General features: G+C 47.3%; 1 protein-coding gene across 6 annotated transcripts in view; it reads right to left on the reverse strand.

The window, feature by feature from the left end:
- LOC119406009 (single-stranded DNA-binding protein 3) overlaps positions 1–19,695 on the reverse strand; it is a 115,971-nt gene that overhangs the window by 8,340 nt on the left and 87,936 nt on the right. For 3 of the 6 annotated variants that reach the window (XM_037672853.1, XM_037672847.2, XM_037672850.2), the window contains 3 exons: positions 16,397–16,467; positions 14,648–14,738; positions 10,878–10,987 (listed from right to left, as the gene is read on the reverse strand). In XM_037672853.1, coding sequence (XP_037528781.1) covers positions 10,878–10,987; positions 14,648–14,738; positions 16,397–16,467 — 272 coding nt within the window. Of the gene's footprint in view, positions 1–10,877; positions 10,988–14,647; positions 14,742–16,396; positions 16,468–19,695 lie in introns of all 6 variants that reach the window. The other 3 variants (XM_037672856.1, XM_037672854.1, XM_037672842.2) reach the window with 1 other exon arrangement.

A 19,695-nucleotide genomic window follows, 5' to 3' on the forward strand; every position in this document is an offset into this window, starting at 1 on the left:
AGTTCGAAAATCGAAGAGTCCCTCCATGTTTTTTGAGAAATAAATGTTTTTTGCCCTTGCACCTCAATATGGGCTTGTCAGCCTCAATTTTTACTGGATTCGGATCGTACGTTTATTTTCCGCGTTTTTTCGGAAACGTATCAACGAGGTTCTACTGTACATGACTGGACTTTATGTAGAGCAGCGGAAATTACTTATGAACGAAATCGTTTTGAAAGATTGCCCTGAGCACACACCTTTTCAGGGAATCATGCACGCCTTATTAAAATGTTGTACGATAACTTTATACACTGCATGCGAGCAGCAAGACTAGGGCTACCAGTAGCTAATAAGGCTGCAATGGCGGCTAGCTGGAATGACTTCATCCAGTAACGTCAGGAATAGCCAAAGAGTGAGAAATCCTTCACCTTGTGCATGTCTTTTGTTTCCTTGGTTTTTGTCAATTCCTGGCAGCACATTACAAGATGAAGCTATCTATAAATAGCAATGTGCCAAACATCGTTTTTAGAAAATGGCGACTTTCTGAAATACTACTTAATTAACCAGTGCAAGCTTGCTCAAGAAAAGTTGTCTACAGTTCTTTCACCATCAGAACTCCGCAGAGAAATTTTCTAAAAACAGAATTTTTTTCTCATGAAACGTTACACAATCAGGGGAGTCCTACAGTGTTAGGTGCGCTTAGCATGTTGGCGAGGTACCATGCAGGAAGCGTGGACGAACTCTATTTGCTTGCACACTGCGGTGCCCTGTCAGGAAATGATAGTGGCCTTTAAACTAGCAGGCTGTTCCACAGTGCAGTTCAGTTGCAGCACAACTAGAATCCGCAGAGTGGCAAACGCATTGTCTTGTCGGAATCAAGGCGCATCCGTGCAGATTAAAAGCATGGCCCCTGGCAGCTGCACCAGTCGGGTGGGGGCCATCTTGTATGTTTTATAGGAAATGCTCCGATTCTCCTTCAGATCAGCAAGTTTATCAGGTCCAGCAATCGAGGGCGGGGACGAGATCGTGCAAGTCTTGCTTTCCACACGTTCGCACGTTGTCTCACAATTTGCTGAGTGCCGCAATTCCGTCAGCGGACGCTGGCACAGCGGGGCGAGATGCATCACTTCGGCGAATCAAAGCAGGTCAAGCAAACATTCGAAAAGTAACAAGTTTTTGCACTTAAATTCAGTGTGAAAAACACTGCCTGCGCTGCAAAAAAATACAAGCGTGCCCCAGTTACAAGATATTCTTTTTGAAAATAAGCTCTGCAATGCCTTTCGTGGTTCAGCGCCGGCAAGCCCCCTCCACCGCCACTGCTAACACCACCACCGCCGCCACCAATAACCATTAGTGAGTTATCTAACGTGTTCAGGCGTACAGGCCATCACCAATGCACCAGCGCAGCCCCCAAGCAGAGGAGGAAAGGGTGCAGCAGAAAGCAGCAGCAACGGCCAAGTGCACTCGGGGCAAGCAGGAACACACACACACACGGCAGTGAGTGCGAGAAAGAGAGATGGTTATTCTTACGCAGCAGCGTTCAGCATCGGCAGCTTGCCTGAACCTGACTATCAATCCACTGGTGAAACACCTACAAGCGACACACAACCACCACAACAACAGGATCAGCACTGCCCCACACATAGGCACCTTCCCCAACCAAACACACCTCCCTTACCCCCCAACCCCAAAAATCACAAGCCCGCACACCCAAGCCACAGATTGCATGCGTTTCCTCTAGATTCTGCATAGTTTCCTTTTTCTTTCGCGTGTCCGTGAATATAGGTAATGTCAACTGGGGCTTTACCTCTGTCGTCTCGTCCCTTCCTAATCGTTCTATGCACTGTTAACATTTTGAAATGTGTCCCAATACTCACCGTAGAAAGCTAAGCAAGACAGCCGAGGAGACGGCAACAATTTTTAGTTTCATTCAGACTCAGGTAATTCCTGACGGCAGGTAATTTCTGGGGTTTTATGTGCCAAAACCACAATATGATTGTGAGGTAAGCCGTAGTGGAGGGTTTCGGATAATTTCGACCACCTGGGCTTCTTTAACGTGCACTGACACTGCACAGTACACGAGCCTCTACCGTTTCGCCTCCATCTAAATGCGGCTGCAACGGTTGGGATACTGTAGAGCCCGTGTATTTTGGGTCACCAAGCCGAGCACTGTAACTACCGCGCCAGCCACCACGGAGGCTGAGCAAAATCCAACAAAAGAGACAGCTACGCGAAGACAGCATTTGAAGTAAAAAAACAATGCAGGCCATACTGTACAAACAAGGCAGCGACTGGAAATAAGATGAGAAGGCCGTCTGCTCACAGGAAGACACAGTCGTGCTATCAGAACTTCGAGCACAAGACATATGTAAAAAAAAAAAAAAATTAAAAATGACCTTTGTGTGTCTTGCAGTGCTTTGTTGTGCAGGTGTGTTCAGTTACTCAAGCTCAAATCTCTCTTATAAGCTGTCTATGTAGACAGTCTTAAAAAGGTGGCCAGAATTGGAATACGCCCTGGGCATTTGTGTCTGTTGATAATACATAATGGTCAATACAAACTCTGACATCACTACTACGTATTTGTTTTTTGCACGCCAATCACCTAATGTGTGCTTGACCCATTCAGAAGTTGCAAGCACCAATGCTTGCAAACCAGGCTTCATGCTGTTTACAGCTATGTGGTGTTTTGTTTAATGGAAATACAATATTCCTGCACATTGCAATGCTGTTACGGCAGTCACATGCAGCTCTCGCACGATAAGACAAAAGTGCATACGATAACGAAGTGGGCTGCACCTTCAACGTGTCAACCAGTTTCAATGGTGCACGAGTAATGCAGTATTCTGAAACTTCTTTCAGTGCACACTACTACCCTACCACATCAATATGTACAAAACAATGATGAAACTTTGCCATTACAAATCCTAGGAGCGCTCCGGTGGGCCATAGTACTTTTGCTAAGCCATGACAGGTCAGCCGTCTTCTCCTTAGAAAACAAAAGACAACTCGCTTTTGTATTCTGATGCAGCTTCACTGTCTGTGGCATGTTCCAGAGAACATGGTTAAATTATAGATGGTGCAAACCACACTCTGAAGCAAAACACGGTGACACACGATTAGAAGATGAAAGAAGAAATTTGGGAAGGGAAATTGACAATCACCTACTTGCAGCACGAAACCACAAGGAAAACCACTAGGATTTCTCAAAGATTCCCTTGTGGCTTCGTACTACAAATGGGTGGCTGTCAATTTCCCTCTCCTAATCCTTCCACCACCTTGCGGGATTCCTCAGAACTGATTTACAAAGAAAAGATTTGTGGCCATATTTTGTCCATCTGCATGCCACCTATCAAGCTCATGCCATCCCTATGCTGGAATGCTTGCTGTACTGTACGCATACATTTGCTGCAAATGTGTCAGTGAAGAGAGGTTTCCTCATGCCCATGCCGCTACCGACCGTGCATGTGTACGGTGCCATATCTTGTTGAGCCAGCGCTGCAACTGCAATGCTGCTTTCGTTTTTGCAAGTGACGTGCACTTCGAGTACAGCCCCGCACGAGATGGCGGCAGCAAACGGCAGTGCATCCCGTGCAGGTTGCTGCCTGTTAAATGCACACGGTATGCATGAAATAGTACAACGCCATCATACCTGCCAACCTGGTGACCTCAAAATTCGGGGGATTCGCAAAGTTGGCCATGGGAGCGCAACAGAAGAAAACTGGTGTACTACACATTGTTCTATTGTTTCTCAAAGCGGCAGTGATGTCATAAATGAGTGATCGCCAGTAAGGTTTGTAGATGTCACTGATCATACTGGTACTCGTAATTGCACAGTGCTTGCACACATGTGTAATCTGCTCTGTCCCGTGACAACTAATTGCCCCTTGCCAATCTTAACATGCTTTTCTGCACTACACAAGTGTAATGTGGCAAAGGTGACTACAGACATTCTGCACACTCTCAGAAAATTTTAGAACCGATGTAATTATTACTTTTTTTTTCCATGGTGGCACTAGCGCTGTATTTCGGGAGATTTACGGTTGTGTCTGTAAAAGTGGGTCAACTGCTCAAAATTCGGGAGCCTCCCAGGCAAACTGGGAGAGTTGGCAGGTATGCACCAGACGTGTTGCAGAGCAGACAGGGATGCTTACAGGAATAGGGTTGTTGGTACAAGCCATACCGGCACAATCGTCACTGGCCGTTATCATGCCTTCGTGCATTTCTAATCCTTATAAGTGCAGGCATCACCGACGTCAAAAGCATTGGTCGACATCAAAGCATATCGCCGATGTCAAAAGCATTGGTCAGCCATCCTCTGTTCTTCCTGACATGGTGGGAGGTCTTGTGGTTCATTGTGGCGTCGGCCACAATGTTGAGGGGCACAGTTGGCCCTTGTGCGAGAAAAAATGGTTGCGATACACACTATTCAAGTAGGCATACGAGCCAGTAGAGTTAAGTGGACAGTGAATACGATTAAACCGTATGCAGACTGGGCCTAGGACCTGCTGCAACAACATTTTGGAGCATGTTTGAATTGGGTGCATCTTAAGAAGGTTTTACTGTATAGTTCCAGAAAAACTGCACCACGTTTCAAATATGAGCAGATCCGTCGCAAAACTAGGCATGCTTGAAACCAGAAGCGAGATGTCAACAATACTACTTGCTGGAAATGATGCACAATCCAGAACTCAAAGCGCCAGCTTTGCTCTTTGGCATGGTTCCAGACATTAGGTGACAATCGTGGCACACTGAAGGGTCCCAAGCAACACCTTTTCAAGTAATCATCAAATGGCCGCAAGAGTATTGCCTCATGAATCTATGGCCGCAAAAAAATTTTGCAAGGAGTTACAGTGACTTGTTGCAGGCTGAGAACGACTTTTCTCTCTTTTCGTCCAAACGAGTGCGCTGGAAGCTAAACAGGGGGGCATGACAAGGGGACAGAAAGCTATGTCAGCATGTGCCACACGAGCATTTTAGTCTACCGGAGGGTGACGGCAACCTGTGGTGGCCGTGGTAACTACACAGCACCAGAAGCGCTGCTGTAGTGCGACAGTCTGGCCGAGCTCCATGACAATAGCAAACGATACGTGCAAACTGAGAATCAAGGAAAAAAACAAGAAGACAGGATAGGTCGCCAAACTTTCAACTACAGTAAAACCTCCTTAATTCAAAGTTACTGGGACTGTGAAAAATCTTCGAATTAAGTGGGTTTTCGAATTAACGAAACATACAAAAAGTGGGATCCAAAGAACTTAGTTGAATTACTGAAAGTAATGAGAGGTGGTCGTTTGCTGCTCCTGCAGGTTTGGGGCCCCAAGGGTTATGTTTTCCAGCAATACCCAATCCCAATTTTGCCGCAAACCTGGGAAAACGGTGGGCATCGTTGCTGCCAGAGAAAAAAAAGAAAAAAAAAGATGAAAAAAAAGCACGGTCTCGCAGTCAGCTAAAATGCGTGCCTGCGGAAAACAAGACGTGATTCACTGCAACACAGTAGTCACACGCTGGCAGCGTATCACCTGCTCCTCGCAGTGTTGACGCGTCATGATGTGACCTTTCGCCCATTCTTTCTGGTAAAATAAATAATTTAATATTGGCCAGTGTGACGGAATTCGCGAAGTGTTCTGGCTGGAAAACGTGATCATTGAAGTTTTCGAAGTAGGCGTTGCAGGCAAGAACTCCACCAGCAGTGCAAGTGCGCAAGTTGCCAGAGCAACCGCCAATCGGAGGTCCACATACATCGCGAATTCCATCGGCGATCCTTTATTATTATTTTTTTTTTCATGACGCGCTGTTGTTTCGAGAAGCATGCGACATGCTGCCTGCATGTCACCACCACTGTGTTGCAGTGAAGCATGTCTTCTTTTCTGCAGGTGCACATTTCAGTTGACCTCTAAACTTTTTTTTCTTTTTTTTTTGCTGGCAGCAGCAAGGCTGGGGTCCTTCACAAGCACTCATTAGCATAGCTACACTGCATTGAAACGGCTGCTACATAAAAAAATTACACCATCTCCCGCTAAAGCGAACCATGAGGCGATGCGAAGCCGGAGAACTTGCACGATCGCGTTTCGTCGGCATTTGTTGGGCATGCTACCGACCTCGCATCGTGGAACGCGAAGAGGAACACTACGCGCGTCGTGTCTCCCTCTAGCCTGGCCGTTAATTATCACAGGGCGAGTGGGGAACGCGGTCGACAGGCGCGCGAGAGGGGGACAGCGTAGGAGAGGAGAGAATTTCGGCATGTCGAGCCCGCATCACACTTCATCGGACCATCACACTTCATTAGAAGCATCAACGGAGTCAAGCGGAGTGCACCGAAGCAAGCACTGAACTGAATGCGCACAGCGCTCAACCCCCGCTTTATAGTCACACTTGAAGAAGAGGCGACTAGAGGAGGAGAGTAGCGTACGTGTCGTGAGAGCAGAAGTGAGAACGCAGCAGAAGCGCAAGCAGGTGCTGGTAGAGAAGTGGAGAGAGTAACGCGCAGCTGTTGGAGAGAGGGAAGGAGGAGAGTTGCGCATGCGTAGTGTGAGTGCGGACGCCGACGCCGGGGGACATAGATCCGAGCAAGAGATGCTTCGCATCTAAAACAAACGTGTCCATGACTGGTTGCACGAAGCGTCACAAGATGTCGACACCATCGTCCGTTAACCCGGTATTGCTGGAAAGTGCGCTGGTGCCGTCGTCGTGGGCTCAGTACTAGACAAGTGACCAGCTCAGGCATGCAGCGTTTTAAGGGGAGACGCGGGTCTTGGAACGGTCAAAAATGGTCAAAAAATCGATTTTTCGCAAAGCTTATTTTCGAGGCGTTTGTACTTCTGAGCACCTACTCTCAAATTGCTAACGCTAAATTCGGTCGGGAAACGCGATAAAATCGGCTTTCAAAGCACCCCGGCAGCACTAAAATGTCCCCAAAAGGACGAAATTTGTTCGAACTTCCCGCGCGCGCCATGAGCGTTGCAGCGGGCCATGCAGCGGGCCGAGCGCCGCCATCTTGGGCTAGATTTGAAGCTGTTTTCTTTGTGCACATTTTGCGCCATCTCAAAATGGCGTCGCTCAAGCAGAACGGCCGCCGTCGCGGGTTTTCTGAAGGTCGTTTCCAGGCCACTGATTGGCTCTCACGCGGCGCGCTTTTCAAGCGCGCCTTTCCGAGTCTCCCATTGGCTGGCGCGACCGACACGTCATTTTTTTTTTCTTTGTGTTTGGTTCTCCGCCGTGGCTGTCCGTTTGTGTGCGCCTGCTTTTGCGATCGTGCGTGTTTCTCGACGGACCGTGTCTCTACTTTGTGCCGGTAGTTTTTCCACGCGATCGAGATGCCTGGAGACTCTCGTCTGAAACCATCGACGCAACGAGCTTTTGGAAGCCGTAAAAAACGGGCTTGGAACAAGAAGGCGCCGGCTACAAGTGCACCGTCGGCAGCGGAGTTGGAGTCGCGGCCGGACCCTTTGGACCTGCCGGGAACTTCAACTGACGACACCGTGGGACCAAGTTCGACTAGCGAAACACTTCGGGTTGATGCCGCGTACTACTCAACGGCGGAGCAGGCGCAGCGAGTTGAGAGATCGGCGCAAACGAAGACCGTTCTGTCTGGAAAGTCGGCTACCCAGCGCAAGTTCGACCTTCTTGGAGTAAGCGCGGAGTGCCAGCAGTGACGCCGGGACCGATTTTTTGCTCGTCGATATGAAAGTTTTGAATAACTTTTTTGCACAAGCGAAGTGCGACAAATGCGACGCAAAAAGTCTCAGCGTGAGGAAGGCAACGGACAAGGAGTACGGCCTTGCGGTAAAGCTTATTTTTTCTTGCAGCAGTTGTGATTTCGAGAAGAAGCAATTTTCTTCTCCGAGAGTGAGCGGAACTGCCACCATCACTCCCTTCGAAGTCAACATGAGGGCCATGAAGGGGATACAGATGATAGGCAAAGGTGTTACTGCCCTTTCGGACTTTTGTGCGTGTATGAACCTTTCGCACCGAGGCTTGCACCACAAGACGTTTCAGGGACACCTAAAAAGTTTAGTGAAAGCCTGCGAAAACACAGCGACTGAAAGTGAAGCTGCTAGTGTGGCAGTAATAAAAGAGCTGTATACAGACTTCCTGAACCCCATAGGGAACATCGATGTTGTGTTCGACGGCTCATGGATGACGCGAGGTCGGAGCTCACACATAGGTGTGGGCTGCATCATTGAGCTCTACACTGGCCTTGTAATTGACCATGTTGTTTACTCAAACTTTTGTCTCGGCTGTGCCCTGGGACCACAGCCGCAAGACGAAGGGTACACCGACTGGCTGGCAACCCACGAGTGCCAACGAAACATCGAATGCAACTCTGGCCGCATGGAAGTAGAGGCTGCGCTGACCATGTTTCAGAGGTCCTGGGCCAAGCATGGTCTGCGCTACACGACTGTGCTCTCTGATGGAGACAGCCGCACTTTTCATGCCTTGTCCGAAGCCGAGGTGTACGGCTTTATCCAAATAGACAAAAAGGACTGCATCAACCATGTCCACAAGCGAATGGGTGCAGCTTTACGGAACCTTGTGGACAAAAAGAAGGCTCAGGGTGAGTCTCTTGGGGGTAGAGGAAAGCTCACACAAGAGAAGATCAAGAAGATCGCGAATTACTACGGATATGCCCTGAGGAGCAATATCAATGACGTGCCAGCTATGAAGAGGGCAGTCGAAGCTACACTGCTGCACATGACATCGACAGATGATGCACCAAAGCACTCAAAGTGCCCCGAGGGTGCTAGCTCTTGGTGCAAGTACAATAGAGCCTTGGCCAATGGGGAGAGTCCACCTTCACACAAGAATGCCCTGCCGGCTTGTGTTGGGGCTGCTCTGGAGCCAGTCTTTGCGAGGCTCAGTGATGAGAGCCTGCTGGCACGGTGCTGTGAAGGGAAGACCCAGAACGCGAGTGAGAGTCTTCATTCGGTCATCTGGACCCAAACTTCAAAGAATGGGAACGCTTCGCTGGAAAGTGTGAAGCGAGCTGCCGCTGAGGCTGTTGCCATCTACAACCAAGGAAGAAGGGCAACCAACGAGTCCATTGCTGCAAGTTTGGGCTATATTGCTGGGGATTGCCTTGTTCGACGAAGCCTAGAAAAAGACTCTCTGCGTTTACGCAAGGCAAATGCAACTCATCTGAAGAGCACCAACACAAAAAAGACTCTTGCAAGGAGACACAAAACGGGTGCAACTGAAGATTACAGTCCTGGACTACTTTGAAGGTATTCTCTCAAGCATAGCAACCTATTACCCAGGGTAACATGCTGCCTAACATCTAGAAGGTTCTTCCTAAAGACTGAAAAGACATGAGCAGCCAGTCGCTTGAGCCTCATACCCCATGGCTTTTCCAGAACCCCCCAGCCGCTTGTCATGGTGGGGTTTTGATCATGCTTTGCACATTGGAAAATTTTTTTAGATATGATTCCTTGGGTGGAACAAGACACTTTCTGTTTTGTTTTGAAGGGAAACAGATGGGGAACATGTGAATAAAATTTATGGTTAAAGGTTCCTTTTAGAAATTTATACAGTGCGTGTCAATCTTCAAACGCGATTTTCTCAGCTTCACATTTTTTGCCAACTTGACCAGCCTTACGGATCTTTTCATTATGTTTTTGTAAGGTAATTTTGATAAATTTTATACCGTTGAATTCGTAAGAAATAGGACTGTGGAGCTATGCTATTTTTTTGTGGCTAAGATGAACATATGAAATTTTGTGAACAATAATGTGAGCTAATTGCATTTCAAGATTACACAATGTCAATACAATTGAAAGTTCTTATATGATGATATATCTCAGTGACAATATAAATAGCATAGCTCCACATGGCAGGTCTTTGGCTACAGCTGCATCTTAAACAGAACCTAAAAATACTGAGGGAAAGTGTCTTAATGACCCGTAAGAAATTACCTAATTAGATTTCACTTATGCTCTCACAATTTGATAACTAATTGAAGTACATGAAAACTAATTATATTTTTGAAAACAGGAGGAAGAAATACATATACACACCCAATTTCATTACAATATCTCCAATAATAAAACTTTTCGTTTCGAGACCAGTGTCTCCCCTTAAATAGCACGGGTGTAGTATACGCTGTGCTGCCCAGCGCTGCCTTACAAGAACGTAGCAGAAACAGAATAAGCAGACGACCATTGATCGAGACTGGAAGCACTAAGATGGTTACTTTTACAGCTTTTCTGAAGACAGAAACGTGTATTTTAAAAATTTTACTATATTTTAACCAAGCCTTATAAGCACTTACTGAGAATGTTTTCACAATGATGCAATCAGCCAGCTACTGTGCCTCCCCTTCATCTATGTAGTTCCCGTCGAATACGTAGCTTGCCGAAAGGAGAGCAAGCAATTTCTAGCTGTCCTTAAAACGAAATAGTAAATTCCCTGCTGCTTGCAGTGCTGTGACATTCAGCTCACATGTTCACAGGAGCCTTTTAACTACTGATCGGCAGTTTTTTTCTGACCACGGCCAAAGAGTGTTGCAGGGCTACTAAAGCCTCAAAGGCAATGCGCTGGGACTTGCATCACATCCGATAACCACAAGTTGCACGCACTGCCTGCCTGCTTGATCTGCTTAGACACTAATAATTGAAGTCTTTTAGTAACGAAACAAGACAACCAGATTTTCCCCTGCTTTGCAAAGATCACTTTAGATATGCACGATGCTCACAGAGTACAGGTGATTTGGCTAATGTGAACATTTTGTTGCACTCGACCTCCGAACTCACACTTTCCTCCTCAGTCTTCCAGTATCTGACATGTCAGAACTCATGCAGCATCAGTAACCACTGCAGCAATTTCTCCAGTGTGTGGAAAAGGCGCAGCTCACGCCAGCTACACGACACAAGTTTGATGCAAAACGACACGGAAAATGTTTCACTCACATTTTCCTGTCCGTATCCGGGAATCCCATAATCGCCCATGGGAGGCCCGTCCTCCCGCGGCGTGCCGGGCCCATTGGCCGGCGAGTTCTTCATGCCGTCCAGGCCATCACCTGCATAGGACAATGAGAAGCAACTGCTGTTATATGGGCACACCTATGGCAAATGTTTCACTGAATAACAGAGGAAGACGTAATGGAAAAGAAAAAGAGACTGGATAGACGGGCTCGTATCTTTGTTAGATGCAACCTAATGAAGCCAACGAACAATAAAGGCAATAAAAGCCCCATGAAAAGTACAGTCGAACCTCCTTAATACGTACCCGCTTTAAGCGTACTAACGGTTAAAACGTAGTTGCAACGAATCCCCGACCGAGTCTCATAGAGCCTAATGCATTCGCTGACCGCATAAGCCGTAGTGCTTCACCCTACGCCTACCGGTTAGTGCGTACCCTGCGTACCGCGATAACGTTTTGTCCCATAAAATTTTACTGCGCTGCTAAACTTCCCGACGCCACAATGTGCCGCCAAAGGTTTTCCGTCTTTTCGAGAAGTGCGTAGATCAGTCTATCACCGATTCCGACTTCCGCGCGATTGCGGCGATGCCTTTGCGGGTAAGCATCGGGAAAGAACGAAGGTGAGGCGGCGGCCACCGACGAACGCGCCAGCATGACTTATCGCCGACAACCTTATCACAATAAGTATCTTCAGATATCTGCTCGGGTACGCGTGCGGCGCAGCACTACTTTAAGCCTACTGCACGCATTTAATAGGCGACGACGCGCTAGTCCACCGATCGCTGCCGCCTCGTTGTGCGGGGCCGTGTTCAAGCGCGCGCCACTTTGTAGAAACGAAAGCAGCTCGCCGTTGCGGAGTTGCGCGTTGCTGGTCGTGGGCGACGAGAAACCTCTTTGCATAGACGCTATCACGCTAAACGCACGCGTACGGTACAGCAAGCGTAGCGCTGTTGTAACCATACTGCGCGCTTTTATTGGGCGACCACGCTTCCGTTCGCTGCCAGGACCGCTAGAGCGTCACGGAGTGCGCATCGCTTGCAGGAAGTTCGTCATCGCCGCGTTAACCGAACAAGCTCATCTGTGCTCATCGCCGCATCTGTGCACGGTCTGGAGCGAAGTGGGTACGAAGAACACTCCCACGACAAATGCGCGTGTGCGGTACAGCAAGCGGCCCGGCAGTGACGGCGTGAGCCGAGAAGGCGACGCGCTGCACGTAACTTGCCAGGAGACGATCGGCTCCACGCAGCCGTACCGCGTTTCACTGGAACTGCGTCAGTTTTCATTTAGTAGCAGATCGCGGTACAGACGCACACACATATACCGCGGAAAGCCGACACTGTCCGTTCTGTCGCTATGTTGGTTGGTCACTGCGTATACCGGACCCTGTAATAGTTACGAAATGCTCCTTGGCGTCGCCACCGCGCGCTATCGGCACTATCGGACGGTCCGTGCGAGAGTACCAGAATCTTTTCTCCAGTGGGTACTTTTTGCAGTGGGTACTTTAGGCAATATTTGCTGTCGCACTGTATTTATTTCTTTTCTGGCGGCGATGGCGTATGCGAGGAGATGCAAATTTTTACTTGGTGGTTAATGCGTACTACCGTTTAGTGCGTAGTTATGCGGCGTTCCCGGCAGGTACGCATTAACGAGGTTCCACTGTAGTACACTCAAACCTCGATACAACGAACACGGATCTAACGAAACATCGATTATATTAACGTGAATAGTCTTGTCATACATAGTGTTACGAATATACGTTTATAACAAACTTTTTGATATAATGAAGTTTGTTGAACATCTAGCAATGTGCTTCATTACATCTGCACCAATCTCAAAGCAAAGCCACAAAAAAAAAAAAAAAAAAAAAAGCAAGGAAAACAGAAACAGGTTTCAATAAGCCCCCTCTTCAGATGAAGCAGCTTCGAATAAAACTTAGTCCGATACAACTTAAGAAGTTCGCGGCAATTCCTCTTTAAAGGCAGATGCACCTAAGCCTGCACCGATGGGCGCACACTCTAGATCGGCATCATGAGCCGGATGGCTGGTGACCCCGCCTTGGGAGACCATTGCCAAGTGCATGAGCAGGACTATCTCCTTAGTCACTGAGGTGATCAGCTGCCGCACTTTGGTAGTCTGGTCAAGACCTCTCCGGACTTTGTCGTATTCGACCATAAGCAAGCGTGTAAACTTTATCGCGCTGACAGTAGACGAAAGCTACGTAGAAGGAACGATACGGGACAACACCGCGCTTGTGTTGTCCCGTGTCGTTCCTTCCACGTAGCTTTTGTCTACTGTCAGCACGATGAAGTTTATACTATGAACAACCAACTGGCCTTTACCCTGGCTCTTATAGGCAAGCATTTACATTTTGTGGCTGTTAGTCTGTTTTTGGAGAGCCCAAAGAATTAGGAGCACACTCAAACCTCGTTATAATGAACACGGATATAACGAACTATCGGTTATAACGAAGTAAATGAAGAATACCGTATTTACCCGCATAATTTGCACCCTCGCATAATTTGCGCACCCCTAATATTTAGCCAGCTTTGCTTAAAAAAAATATGTACTCGCATATTTTGCGCTCCCCGCCCCGCTCGAGCCAGCTCGCCGGCCCGCGCGCTCGGGGAAACTTTGAACGGTTGCGCCCCCGCGACCCTCACCGAGCAGGTGAGCGCAGTCATACACAAGACAGGCCGCGAGTGCGAAGTCCCTTCTTCCGATTACTTCGTTCTATTCTCCGGAAACCACCGAGACCGTACCAATCGTACCCGAACACCCAAACCTGTTCACGGGTTGTCGGAACTAGTCGGAACTGTTCGAGCGTTCTCCCGCCGTGAGAATGCATGCACGCGACACGGCACGGACTACTTTCTGCATCGGAGGCGTGCGAGGGCCAGTCGCGCCAACATTTCCCCTCGCTGATCCTCCTCCTCTGCGTCCGCGCTGCGACGCAGCCTTTGGTGATTTCGGAAGTTTAGGTTTCGCGATCAGCCAGTTGCGTTTTCACTGTTCTCTTGCGCTGGGCTACAATAACTATTCGGCAAAATTCAAGCTCATTGTCATAGAATTTGCCTAAGGAAACGGGAACCATGCCGCAGAAGAGTTCGCTTTTTAATACAAGACCGGGAAGGAGACCGTTCCGAGGATCGACCGAAGCATGGAAAGTTTCCTGCCGTTGTGAAGAATACCTTTTCAAATATGTGCGAGAGCTTAGGCCCACCGGTATCGCCGTGCCGTGGCACCTCGTTACTCCCAGCATTGTCGCGAAGAGCTTCAAGAAGACGCCTCAACGCACTCGACGGAACCAAGGACGACGCGCTTTGGGAGGGCGGTGACAGCGGCCGCTGCGATGATTCTCAGTCGGACTTCTCAACCAGTGATTCTGACTAGACCGTGCATGACCGAATCTGGCTGGTTAAAGTACGTGATAATTCTGTTAAAAACCCTTCGTTTGCGCTATAATTTATTTTCTTCTTTAATGTATTATATCGCGCGTGTTAGGACTATATATTGCGCGTTATTTCAGATGTGCTCGTGAAATCTCCGCGTAATTTGCGCACCCCCTTTTTGGAGCTCCAAATTCGCGAAAAAAAGTGCGCAGATTATGCGAGTAAATACGGTAGTCTTGTCATAGCTACAGTGTTACAAATAAACGTTTATAACGAATTTTCGGATATAACGAAGTTATTTTCGTAGCAGATGCGACTTTGTTATAATGAGGTTTGAGTGTAGTTTGCAATGTGGTGCGCTCCCTCACCTCCAGAGGACATGCCATTCATGACGGGCGGGCCCATGTCAGGCCCCATTGACCCCATGGGGCCTTCCGGTCCCCCGGGTCCCATCTGGAACTGCTGAGAAAGACAGAAAAAATTTCCAAGATCACCTTACATGCAAGTGGATAGCACAAACAAAGTAGACAGAATCCGGCACACGGAAGGGACTCTCAATCTCAAGTAAGCTCCTTTTCATGTTTGTACTCCCGCACGACTTTTCTTGGCAATGAAAGGAAAGGTGCCGGGGCATAGCTTTGGCACATGTACTCCTGCGCAAAGTAGTCCGTTATGGAGCGCGTTTCGTAATGCCATAGAAAGTCACGGTTGCACCACACAAGCGTTGCAAAGCATTTGCGTTATCTGCTTAGACGGCCATTTGTGGGTAAAGCTCGTCGCAAGTTTCTGAGGCAAGTAGATGAAAGAGCCAGAAAGATATGGACGCCTACCCGATTTAGCGTTTGAGGAACACGTAAGAGGCGCAACTTTCTCCCACATACAAAAACGCGAAATGACGATGTAGTAAAACAAATATAAATATCTTGCTGGTGTGCGCTGTGTCCTGTCTCGAAGAGCTTCCTGTAGAAAATGAAAGCTTCTCGCATAGAAAACACGGATGCGAGTGTGGAATTATATTCGTTGCCAGCAGCGTTCGTGCAGTTTGGCCCTGTAGCCTTCGCTTAGTTGCCAGAAAAGTTGTCTGGGAGCACAGCTGGCAATACTGCGGAAGTGACACAAGTGAAGACATAGAAATGCAGCGCTCTGCACATATCAAGTGCTGCTGTTTACTCACTGCAACACTGTACAGGATACCCGCGTCACAGATCTTCAACTTGTAACTGCAAGGTTATGACAGGTGATGTACTACTTGTGCTTCTATTAGGCTATATATATTATGAGCTATTTGCAAGTGATGCAATTTGTGGACAAAGTGCTTCACTCAGTTCATTTGGTTGTAGAGTGGTTCATATCTTCAATAACTTATGATAATAAGTACATCATATTTTATACCATAACAGCACAAGACTTGCGCGTCACATCGAATTGCGTGACCCATATGTATGTGATCCTACATGATGCATATATTTTTGGTTGCATAAAACGCCAATATACAAATCACAGCTGTGCGTGCTATGTACGAAATAAAAGGTCCCCAATTTCGCTAAAGAGCCCCTCACCAGCCTCTGAATATACAAAAAACGAGTGCACTATTCTCTCCTGGCATTTCTCGTCTTTCTGGCACACTTCGTCACCCAAGAACAGTGATTCACGTGATGTCATTACGGTACATACTCTCTATAGGTCCCTATGCACGAAATATCAGTTGTGAATTGTCTCCTGCACTGCTTTGCCACGCAGCCGCCCACCCGTTCTACCTTGTTTCGCATGACTATTGTGCGCGATCAACCGATGTCACTTCATTTTGTGTTTTCGACTGCGCAAGAGGAGATAACAGCGTGTAGCGGACAAGCGCGAAATCTTGATAGGCTCCATGCTAAGTGCTGGCACTGTCACGTGCTTTTAAGAAATAAGTGGCGAGGAGGAGATATGGCCTGTAGGAAGGGTAGTGAAGGGGAGAAAAAAAACCACTCCCTTGTCTTTGAACTCGGGGTGGTGAAGGGCCCTTTAACCCTCCCTGCTTAGCTTGTCATCTCTTTCAATGCCTATACACATCAGGCCTCCTGCTAAGTTGCCAAGGCAAGTGCAAGAGCGAAGGGGCAGCGTCCCAAACTTACGCCAGGCATTCCACCGCCTGGAACGGGCTTCATCATGGCGTACATTCCGTCTCCTCCTGAATTTGAAGAATCTGCGCACACATCGGGAAAAGAGGTCAAAGATCTGAGCGACGGGCATCAGGGCAATCCCACATCTGTCGGCACGTTCGTCTGGGTTCCAAAGCTGCATTCACGCGAGACCGTAGTTACAGATTGCGGAGTTGACACTACACGTCTCGTATATGCATCCTTTCGATCCTCCATGGAGCATACTCTAAATAGAAAGTAGCACACTTTGGGAGGTCTTTTTGACCAACGGCAATAATTGTTACATAGCTTGCGAACCTTTCCCACACTTTAACACCGCACGCCTGGTTACTTTCAGGCCACGAACAGCTTCAGTGAAACCAGCTTCAGCTTACTGGTTGGCCAAACGCGACAATTTGTAGGAGAACTTGTCTGGCCAAGTGCCATTGTGGACACGAAGTAGCCGTCACTTAACCAAGTCAGAGATGAAGAAAGTTGATGATATATGGTGTTTTATGGCGCAAGGGCCATTTGATGGCCAAAGAGCTGCAAAAAGGTCATGGGACAAAACATGTGAACAATGATTGTGGTAAGTATCTGCATAAGGGCCTCAAAATTTCGTGCGCTAAAGGCGGGTAAAACATATGAGTATAAAAATAATGAGAGTGACATGAAATGTGTGCAGTGAGGATCAATGTCAAGTGGTCGTGATAATAAAAACTATGGTGGAGGTGTATGGCATTAGCACGAATGCCACGCCCTTGAGTCCAAGGGCCGCGAGGCAGGTGCTTTCCTAATATAGCTACCACAGCAGCAACCTCTATTCAGAGGTCGTGCCACGGGTTGCCTGGAAATATCACATGGAAACCATGTACATCCTTTAAACACCCAAACAATGAATCATATCTAAAAAGCGGACCCCTACCGATGAACATGGAAGGACGCAGTGGGAACTGCTGCTGGTAGGGTAATGAAAAGTGCTTTTTCCTGATAGCGCCTAATTCATTACACAGGATCAGGATGTGGAGCATGGTAAGTGGTTCTCCACATCTCTTACGTCTGGGTGGATCATCACCGGACAGAAGATATGCATGTGTGCTGTGTGTGTGTCCTATTCTTAGCCTGGTAAGTGTTACTTGTGTGCAGCGTGACCTAGATACTGGGGGCCAGTTTCCAAGATTCTGCTTGACAACATGTAGCTTATTTTGTGTTTGTCTGTCCCATGAGCGCTGCCAATAAGCCCCAAGCTTTCGTTTGAGGAAGGGTTTAAGGTCAAGGACAGCTACGGATCTACCGGCAGTGTTTTCGTGGACGGATGCAGCTAGCTGGTCCGCCAACACGTTTCCTTGGAAGAGATGAAGAAAGTTTAGACACTCCAGAGAACATACACGTTACCTGCACACCACGACCATACAGGTTTCTTTGATGCAGTACGACTGTGTGACGTTCCAAACCAAGATTACATGTTTCGTCTTTGACTTGGTCGGCGTACGCTACTTCCATCCCTCTAAATCTGCTTCATTTGGTCGAATTTCTCTGGTTTCAATTAAACAGCTTCGCAATGCACTGACATGCCTACTGGCCAAAATTATTGGTAGTTACAAATCGTAAATGAGACTAATGGCAGCCACATTCTAAAAGCGGGAACTCCTGGAGAAACTGACAGTCACGTCTTACCTCCCATGCTCATGAAACATAATTAAAAGTTATCTTTGGTTGCCAACCTAACAACACTGATTACCTCAACTTATAGAAAATGTAAACCCTTCATGCATTTTCACAGAAAGTGAACGCGCCATACTTTTAGCCAACCTTAGTGACCTTAGCTTTAGAACACCAAAACACAAGCTCAATGCGATGACCCCTGAATGGTCTTTGAACCCTGAATAAACAATAAAGCAATGCAAATCTCGCATAGCTTTTAACTCACTCCAGCCGATAGTTTGACACACATCTCCGTGGTCATTAATGCTCAGCCGAGGTAGATTTATCCGCACCGGTTAACATCAGCTGCGCTAATGTTGGCGACATCTGTCGTAAGAAAGCTTCTGTTCAATATCTAGGTCAGTCCTGTTGGCTAAAATAAGAACAGCTCTATAAAAATAATAAAATAGATAAAAGAACACATTGTTAAGGTAATTAGGTTATCAAGTTATAATGGTTAAGTTATGCTGACTTTCAACTGAGTTTTGGATGGCTTAGTGGGCTAGCTGGTAATGCACATTAAAAGGTTAACAGCGCACGCAGGCGGGAATCAGCGCTGCGCCCAGTTTTTTGTCACTCCATCCCTGCCTGTGTGCACTGTTATCCTTTCAAAATGAGTTTTTGGCCAAAGTTTGGCCAACTTATCAAAAACAACTTGCACTGACTTTGATCAAAGTTTGGCCTTCTGTAAAGTGACAGGCTTTTCATCCTATCGTATCTCGCACAAGTACCAACCTATTTTCTGGAGACTTAACAGAAACATACGATAGTGAAGTGCTCTTAGTTTCAGAATGTGTTAAGGTGTTTACAGAATACCAGGTTACTGGATGCCCACAGCGACGTGTGGTGATACTTTTCAATACTTCATCTTTGGTTGCTTCAGGGAAAGGTTCGTGTTTTTTAGTTGAGTTTGGCACTGCCATGCAGAACCGAAGACTGTGGAAACAAAAGCATCAGCATTACTTAGCCCTAAATTGTCGCATTTCAAACTATGAGCACTGTAAGAGTCCATCATTCTTTGTCCCATCGTTGTGAGGTGCAAGTTACCAATTACAGCTCACCTGGCTTACGACAATGCTCTCCTATTAAGTACACTTGCGACTAAGGCTACTGCGAATGGCATCCAGAAGCTAAACATCGACAGGACTGTCAGGATGGGTTAGATTTAACTGGGTCTCTTGAATGGCTCAGACTAAAAAATGAATTCATTGTTTCTGATGTTCGGGAACCAGCTCAATTTTTTTCTTCAAGAGAGAGCGGTGAGGGAGACGGCGGGGCGAAACTTTAAAGCATACTTTCATAACTGGGGTAAGAAACAAAAAAAAGGGTGGGAGGATCGCAGTGTGGGATTTTTCGGAAAGGTTCAATCCCCCCCTTCTTTTCTTCCCACCCTAACATTACGAAATACTTTCTCAAGCACCAATTGTTTCTGCAACATCACAGCATTGCATGTGCTGCTTCCACGTTATGGCAACAATGTGTGCTACTGGGTAAAAATTGCGCCGCCGCTACTTCCCGCTGGAGTTGGTTCCGAAACGTCAAAAACAAATTCGTTTATTGGTTGGAACCACTCAAGCATCCTAATCAAA

The sequence above is a fragment of the Rhipicephalus sanguineus genome, chromosome 9 (genome assembly GCF_013339695.2).
Source record: "Rhipicephalus sanguineus isolate Rsan-2018 chromosome 9, BIME_Rsan_1.4, whole genome shotgun sequence".
Taxonomy (NCBI): Eukaryota; Metazoa; Arthropoda; class Arachnida; order Ixodida; family Ixodidae; genus Rhipicephalus; species Rhipicephalus sanguineus.